The sequence below is a fragment of the Hibiscus syriacus genome, unplaced genomic scaffold, assembly GCF_006381635.1.
Source record: "Hibiscus syriacus cultivar Baekdansim isolate YM2019G1 unplaced genomic scaffold, ASM638163v2 tig00117000_pilon, whole genome shotgun sequence".
In the NCBI taxonomy this organism is placed as follows: domain Eukaryota; kingdom Viridiplantae; phylum Streptophyta; class Magnoliopsida; order Malvales; family Malvaceae; genus Hibiscus; species Hibiscus syriacus.
In genome coordinates, this window is record NW_024063516.1 from 1,398,714 (window position 1) to 1,407,145 (window position 8,432).

The window sequence follows — 8,432 nt, forward strand, 5'->3', positions numbered from 1 at the left end:
TTTGGCTATATTACGCTACTGTCTTATTTCTGTCTTTAATATTTTAAATATTTTGTGTCGGTCCAATGTAATAATTTATAGTTGCACTCGGATGCATGTGTCGAATACAAATATATTTTTATACAAATACCACAAATTATTAATATTAATAATTTGTTAGATTGCAAACTATAACCTTTAATCCATTCTCCCTGCCTCCTCGACTTGATTAATTTCATTTTCAAATAAGGAAAGCGGCAACTTTATGACTCTGTTTTACATGTAATTTAATACTTGGGGTTTGACTCTAATGGCCTGCTTAAACCTGTGTTAGTGTAAATATAATACTAATAACATCCCGTCTTCCTTTTCGAAACTGAAAGTACGACGTCCAACTACTGTAATACCCGTTGCACCTTGGCATTAGTCACCTACAATGCAAGTAAACGTAGATTGATGTAAAGCATAGAATGAGAAAGTGACCAAGAAGCTTATCCACTGAAAAAGAAAAGAAACTGACCTAAAAGGCAATTTGGAAGTCACTGTCGCCAAAAGTTACTGTCCTTTCTGAGACTCTATATGTGCTAAAAACTTGCTATTGGAAAGTTGACGATAAGTGCATAGTGGAATAAAACAGATTGCAATTTGCCTAATCAATCTGAATGCAGGGAAAGCCAAAAGGGGAGCAATATTTTAGAAAACACCTATCTGCTTCTTCATGTGACTACAAATGGCAAAAGAACGAGAGAATGGGAGATTAGGTAAATATAAAACATGTCAAAATATCCAGCTTGGCCCAGCACTTGGCATATGTCCTCTAAGCCTTGTTGGAGTGCCTGTTATCCCCGATAAGTGCATCGATCATTGATTGTGAGGCTGAGTGGGTGAAGTCTGAAATTATGAATAGAACATAAGTAACTAATTCCGCCATCATTCATCATCCTACTTTTTTCCCATGGCCATCATTACTTGTTTCTTTGCCCCTGGTGAGTTGAGTCTAGAGGCAGAACATAATTATTGTTTCCAAGTGCCTAGTTACTTGGAATCAAATAAAATTGTTCATAGGCCTACTGACACAGAGTTTCACAACCAAACTCGTACATATGTAAATTATTATCTCCAAACGAATTAACAAGCACGTAGTAAATCCAATTTCAATTTGAAACTTGTGTTTATTTGCATGGTTGCTTGTTATGCCAGGAAGAAGAAGAATAGTAATAATATCCACGTATTTCTTTACTTTTGATTTGGCAGGGAGGTGGTTCAAACATCTAATATAAGCAAGTCCTGAATAAGTGGGAACGATGAAATGCAGTGGGCTGTTACTAGGGGTCAAACTCCCCATTCAAACGGATTAAGCCATGTCCCAACTTCAACAGCCCATTCAAACAGATGTGCAGTCAGTATACCCCGATTTTAATAGTAATCCAAAAAGGGACAGGAGCGTCTAGGGTTAGGTTAAGCCTCTATAAAATAATAAAATAAAACCCATAAGCCATAGGTAAACAAACATCAAACTGCTTCCACTGCTTCTACACGTTACTGATCCTTTGCGTTGCCTGTAGAGCTTATTGTATCTGTTCTTGGTTTTTCATTGTTTAGTGCCAAATTATTCGTCGGAAAACCTCAGTTCGTTTAAAAAGTGGGGAGAATAGTGAGGTATATCAAATTCAAAGGCCGAGAAACCGTTTCACTCGTCCATTGACGTTCTGATTGTCGCTCGTCCACACTTCTTTTCTTCACGTACCACCCCCCCCCCTCCTTTTTTTCCCCGCTGTTTCTGGATTTTCTTCACATTGCATTTCTTTTATGGAAGCTAGTACAAGTCCAGAGGGGCACATGAGATACCACGTATTAACTTAGTCCAGTGTCAATATTAGATTCACTTATTTTGGAGAACCGAAGAGAAAACGACTTTAACAATGAAAAGGGCACTGCTAGTTGCACAAATCACATATTGTAATCACTATCAACGTATTGCTTTGTATTGCAAGATGGCCTTTAACAATGTCCAAGAGGAATCCTTCCTTCTAAGCAGGGAAGGTATCTGAAATTCAATACAGAAACCTGCATTTATGAATTAAATGCAATAATATTGTAGCTATGTAATTTTCTTATATTTTATACATCTCATGTCACACTATGTGTTGAGTTTAGACTCGCATGAGTGCATTATCCATTTCTCTCAATTATATCTATTTGCTTTTCTTGAGTGGACGTGAAAGATTCTTTATACAGTCTACAATTCCTTCACAATCTGCTTCAGGAATCATGCAATCAGGCATGTCTTCAAAGTCATCCTCATATGAATGAGAAGACAGGAGGTTTCCGTTAGTCTGACAGGCCTTCATTGTCTTACAATGTTCAGCTTCATCATCTCTAATATTCACAAACACATCGTACAAATTATCTATGAAGTGTGAATGGACATCAAAATACAAACCACTTCTGTCAGTTTGCGTCAACAATTTAGCAACTAGATTCCTATAGTTTATCGTCACACCCTATGCAGGCCATTATTAATGGTCTTTATGATTACTACAAGCGGACTTGATGCAGAAATCACACTCGTATAGACAACACTGTATCTAGTTAAAGAATGAATTTCTAATTAACTTCTTCTCTAACAATGTAACACATATAGGCTTTGCGATGTGATAAAGTAGGACTGTGGAGGAAAAACCCTGTCCATTACCTATTTTTGGTCTTCGTGAACAAGGAGCCCTAGCAGTTTGAAATTCATCTGGACGGGAAATGTGGACGAACTGTTAAATCCCAATACGAGATATTAAAATACTGAACCATATAATGCAAAAGGATATACTCACCAAACAAATACAAATCACCTCCGGTATAGTACTTGATAGCAACCTTGGGAGCAGGCTTTGTTTTCAACTCGTCTACAAAGAAACAAAAGAAATATCATATAAAAATTGGGAAAAGGCAGTCAGTTAACAATTAAAACTGAAATGTATAGATGCAATGCAACAATCTAAGACACGTCAAAAAAGCCCTCAACACCAATTAGTTGCCAGTGACCAATTAACTTAGATGCGCAGGATAATTTGAAACTAGAGCTTTTTGTCGAACCTGTGACAAATGATTCATGTACAAAGTGCAAGCTAGCTTAAGATTGATGATCAGGAAATATGAAGCCATTGATGATCAGGAAATATGAAGCTGTCAACTTACCTCCTTGGACCTTGATAAATTTATCATAGGTTTCAAAGGCATGACTCTCTACACATTCAGAAAAGTGATCTGCAGTAGTCATGAAACCAAATATGTTAAATTAAGCACCACAGATAAATGGAGGTGAGCAAGCTTCAATCTCAGTCACCCACTCTACAGATATATAAAGCAATCCCTTTATTGTCTTTGGAATCTTTCTAGTTAAAACAGATATATAGGTTGAAGTTAAGGCAGCAGGCCGTTGGTTCATGGTTGTATGCAAGAATATCCCTTTGCATAACTACCAAGTTATGGCAATTTTAGTCTCAATAACTGCTGATGTCCATCAATAGGTTTCACCTACAAGCTCATTACTGTATAAGGGCTTCAATTGAGCAGGAAATGTCCTTTCATCATGCCAAATAAAGACGCCAGAAGAACCCAAAAAGCATGTTTGTGTGCGCATGTGCAGAAGAGTGAGAGGCATTGTGCAAAGTGAAATCCAGATAAAAGTACTTACATGCCATTCTTGGGCTTAAGGCATACATGAAGACTGTCATGAAATAATAAAAAAATGCTATATGTTGAGCAAGAAAGCGGTCAAACCACCAAGAATTCCCTCCCAATTCCTGCGACCAAATGTGATAAGAGAAGTCACGTAACTGAGACACAACATTATACGATTGGTATGCACCATGCTAGGTTTTTCCTTTTCCCCCTTAAAGCAACATTGAAGATACCGTCTATTATCTTCATCAATTATAATTTTCTATTCAACTCACTGGAAATCATCCCATTCTAATCACGGTTTATATTAGCATTTAACCATTTAAGGACCTTACTTCCATAATTAGCAGGTGGTGCATCTCATTCCAGCTCTCAGCAAAATGCATTTTCAGATAGTCCGCTCTCCTCCACCAATCAAAACTCTCATACAAGTGCAGGACAGATATAAAGGCTGCCATAAAGAAAAAAAACAATACCCAAATATCAAGAAAACCCTTTTAATTATATCCAGGAAATGGAAGATCATGTAAGCAAGTTCAAGCAAACTGTTAAAACAAATAAGAACACCCTCACACAAGTACACTTTTTTTCTGGTATAATGAGGACAGAGAATTAAGGATGTAAGAAAAAAGTTGCTAACCGAAATAAGGAACTCTAGCAATTGTTTCCAACACAAAAAATCTGGCATAATCTCTGTCACGGTACAATGTATCAAGTATCTTTATAACTGAATCCTTAAGAAAAAAGTTGCAGCAACATCAATGACAAATCAAAATTGGCTGAAAAATAAAGGGTTCAATTTGAAGTACAGTAATTCCAAAAAAATCAGAAAAAAATCATTTTACCGTGAGGAATATGTTCACAGATTGTTCAACCTTAATGACACATCTCTCCAAACCACTAGAAGATGAATTCGCACGTGATTCCCCTACTTCTTCAATCTCATTTCCTAGGGGACTTTTCGTCGGAAATGATATTTCTATGACAACTTCTTCTTCTTCGTCTTCCTGAAGGACTGTTGCTTTGACTGGATACAACTTCCTACAAGAATTCAAGTTAAAAACTATAAACTAATTTTTTTTTAATTACACCGTGGGGAGCCGAAGGATCAGTCGAACAGATTACCTGGATAGCCGTCGAATGGAAGGTGGGGAGCTGCAACGCAAAGGGTTTTGGAAGTTGAAAGGAACACGGGTTTTAGGATGCCTGGCTTTGAGGTAAAAGGAGGAAGCTGAGATTGCAAACGCCGAAGAAGAGAGACTCATCGCATCGAAATTTGTAATGCCCCGTGGAAATTAACAAATAAACAGAGAAAGGCAAACGGAAAGTGGCAATTGGTTGTTAACAAATGTGACCTGAGGTTTAGTTATAATTTTGGGGTAGTTCTGCGGTGCGGCGCCTAAAAAACGGTTAATATACGGCGTGACCGGTTAAATAAGTGACCGGTTAAAATTTATACCGGTTATGTTATATTATTTAACCGGAAATATTATAAAGTACAATAACATACTAGGTAGCGCTTATATAATGTAATAGGTAGTGCTTATATTTACCTAATTTATAAGTAAACCGGTATATTTATACCGATAGTATTACAAATTTACCTATTACATTATATTATATTGAAAGTGTCCATACTTTTTATAAAAAGGATCGATACTTCTTTTAAAGTTATGTAATTTATGTTTCAATTTTTTGAATAGTGTTTCATGTTTTCCACCTACAATATTAATTTAATAATTTCATTTGCACAAAAAATTATTTGATTATTTGATATTTTATAAAATATTATTTAGAATTTTTAATTTAATAATAATATATCGTAACGTAAAAAATAAATCATTAGACGCCTATAATTACTAAATTAAAATCTTAAAACTCACTCAAAGATAACCTTAAATTAATGTTTTCAACAGTGAAAAAAGTATGGACACTTTTATAAAAAGGATAGACCTTTACAATATAACCACTACCTATTACATTATATAAACGATACCTATTACATTATATAAGCGCTACCTATTACATCATATTTTTACCTATTATATTGAAAGTGTCCATACTTTTTATAAAAAGGATCGATACTTCTTTTAAAGTTATGTAATTTATGTTTCAATTTTTTTTAATAGTGTTTCATGTTTTCCACCTACAATATAATTTAATAATTTCATTTGCACAAAAAATTATTTGATTTTTTGATATTTTATAAAATATTATTTAGAATTTTTAATTTAACAACATTAAATATATATCGTAACGTAAAAAATAAATCATTAGACGCCTATAATTACTAAATTAAAATCTTAAAACTCACTCAAAAGATAATCTTAAATTAATGTTTTCCACAGTGAAAAAAGTATGAACACTTTTATAAAAAGGATAGACACTTTACAATATAACCACTACCTATTACATTATATAAACGATACCTATTACATTATATAAGCGCTACCTATTACATCATATTTTTACCTATTATATTGAAAGTGTCCATACCTTTTATAAAAAGAATCGATACTTCTTTTAAAGTTATGTAATTTATGTTTCAATTTTTTTTAATAGTGTTTCATGTTTTCCACCTACAATATTAATTTAATAATTTCATTTGCACAAAAAATTATTTGATTTTTTGATATTTTATAAAATATTATTTAGAATTTTTAATTTAACAACATTAACCAAAGATAATAATAAATATGTAATATATATGTTTATTGTTTTTAATTTAATAATAATATATACAACATCAAACACATTCCAAGCTATAAATTACAAGCTAAGGACACTTGAAGAAGCAAGAGAACAACTATCCAAGCAATCAAAAACGAGAAAATCCCCACTAGGCCGGATATACCATGTGAGCATTTTGTGAAACACTCTCGACTCTACATCGAGGTGAATTGGGCTATTTCTAGTAACCCGTTTAATTGTAGACCAATCTACACCATTTTCATCTGAATCCCCTGTATTCGCTACACCTAAACCCTCCGCAATAGTTTCTGGAGATATATATATATCCTTCCCCATGACATGTGTATTAATTCCTATTATATTAGTCTTATTAGGCTCGTGCTGTAAGGAAGCATTGTTGTAGAAGACTCTAACTAGGTTGGGATAATATCTTGGTTCTACACCAAGGAATTCAAGCCAACCCCAAGATGTAAATGTGGATTTAAAACTAAATGCATATTTATCATCAAACAAGAAACCCAGGTCAATGACACGTTCGGGACGAATCTTCCTTACTTTAAAACTCGTCTGCCATCTTTGTTTCTCCATGTCGGATCTAAAGTTCAGAGTTTCGAAGGACCTGATTTCCTCAGAAGAATCGTTTGTTACAGAAGGAGGTGGTTGAGAAGAACTGGGTTAAGAAGAGCTTTGAGAAAGACCTCGCTTCTGACGCTGACGTTTTGGAGCCATTTTGGTTGGATGCTACCCCTATTACAATGGAACACAAACACATTCAGGATAAAAACTCCAATATAGAAATTAATCAAACCCATAAAATATCGATAAATTTACCTGAATATCTGGTCGTCACTTATGATAACGGTAGAAGAAAGAGGAAGATCTGCCTGCTTGCCTTTATGTTTAGGGTTTCTCGATTAAGAGTACTATATATCGTAAACGGTGGAAAACACTTGATATTTAAATTAGTATCGACACAAACTATATTAGTGTCGACACATTATTTAGACATATTCTCACATAAAATCGGTATAATTGTACCGGTTAGATTGAAAAATTACATATTACATTATACTTTTGGGTTCGATGATTTTGGGATCGACACTTTTTATATATGAATCGACACTTTATGGTGCACCCTGTTTTCCATTCATATTTAAATTAGTATCGACACAAACTATATTAGTGTCGACACATTATTTAGACATATTCTCACATAAAACCGGTATAATTGTACCGGTTAGATTGAAAAATTACATATTACATATTACATTATACTTTTGGGTTCGATGATGTTGGGATCGACACTTTTTATATATGGATCGACACTTTATGGTGCACCCTGTTTTCCATTCATTCTGGAAATAAATATCGACACAAACTATATTAGTGTCGACACATTATTTAGACATATTCTCACATAAAACCGGTATAATTGTACCGGTTAGATTGAAAATTACATATTACATTATACTTTTGGGTTCGATGATTTTGGGATCGACACTTTTTATATGGATCGACACTTTATGGTGCACCCTGTTTTCCATTCATTCTGGAAAAAAAATATCGACACAAACTATATTAGTGTCGACACATTATTTAGACATATTCTCACATAAAACCGGTATAATTGTACCGGTTAGATTGAAAAATTACATATTACATTATACTTTTGGGTTCGATGATGTTGGGATCGACACTTTTTTTATATGGATCGACACTTTATGGTGCACCCTGTTTTCCATTCATTCTGGAAATAAATATCGACACAAACTATATTAGTGTCGACACATTATTTAGACATATTCTCACATAAAACCGGTATAATTGTACCGGTTAGATTGAAAAATTACATATTACATTATACTTTTGGGTTCGATGATTTTGGGATCGACACTTTTTATATATGGATCGACACTTTATGGTGCACCTTGTTTTCCATTCATTCTGGAAAAAAAATATCGACACAAACTATATTAGTGTCGACACATTATTTAGACATATTCTCACATAAAACCGGTATAATTGTACCGGTTAGATTGAAAAATTACATATTACATTATACTTTTGGGTTCGATGATTTTGGG

General features: G+C 34.0%; 1 protein-coding gene and 1 non-coding gene across 2 annotated transcripts; one reads left to right on the forward strand and one right to left on the reverse strand.

The window, feature by feature from the left end:
- Nucleotides 1-1,599: 1,599 nt before the first annotated feature.
- LOC120194783 lies at nucleotides 1,600-1,709 on the forward strand. Its single transcript, XR_005523001.1, has one exon. It is a non-coding gene; the product is annotated as a small nucleolar RNA snoR111 (small nucleolar RNA).
- Nucleotides 1,710-1,942: 233 nt separating this feature from the next.
- On the reverse strand, nucleotides 1,943-4,967 carry LOC120194770 (ubiquinol oxidase 4, chloroplastic/chromoplastic-like). Its single transcript, XM_039196978.1, has 9 exons — nucleotides 4,783-4,967; nucleotides 4,503-4,698; nucleotides 4,298-4,391; nucleotides 3,993-4,108; nucleotides 3,671-3,779; nucleotides 3,172-3,240; nucleotides 2,808-2,879; nucleotides 2,675-2,722; nucleotides 1,943-2,389 (listed from the first exon to the last, which is right to left on the reverse strand). Exons 1-9 carry the CDS (start codon nucleotides 4,920-4,922, stop codon nucleotides 2,175-2,177), a joined length of 1,059 nt encoding a protein of 352 aa, XP_039052909.1. The 5' UTR covers nucleotides 4,923-4,967; the 3' UTR covers nucleotides 1,943-2,174.
- Nucleotides 4,968-8,432: the final 3,465 nt, after the last annotated feature.

Coding starts and splice junctions, on each gene's coding strand:
- LOC120194770 (XM_039196978.1), bottom strand. CDS start 4,922: ATGAGTCTCTCTTCTTCGGCGTTTGCAATCTCAGCTTCCTCCTTTTAC. Junction 4,699..4,782: donor TCCATTCGACGGCTATCCAG/GTAATCTGTTCG, acceptor GAATTCTTGTAG/GAAGTTGTATCCAGTCAAAG. Junction 2,880..3,171: donor ATTTATCAAGGTCCAAGGAG/GTAAGTTGACAG, acceptor GTTTCTTTGTAG/ACGAGTTGAAAACAAAGCCT.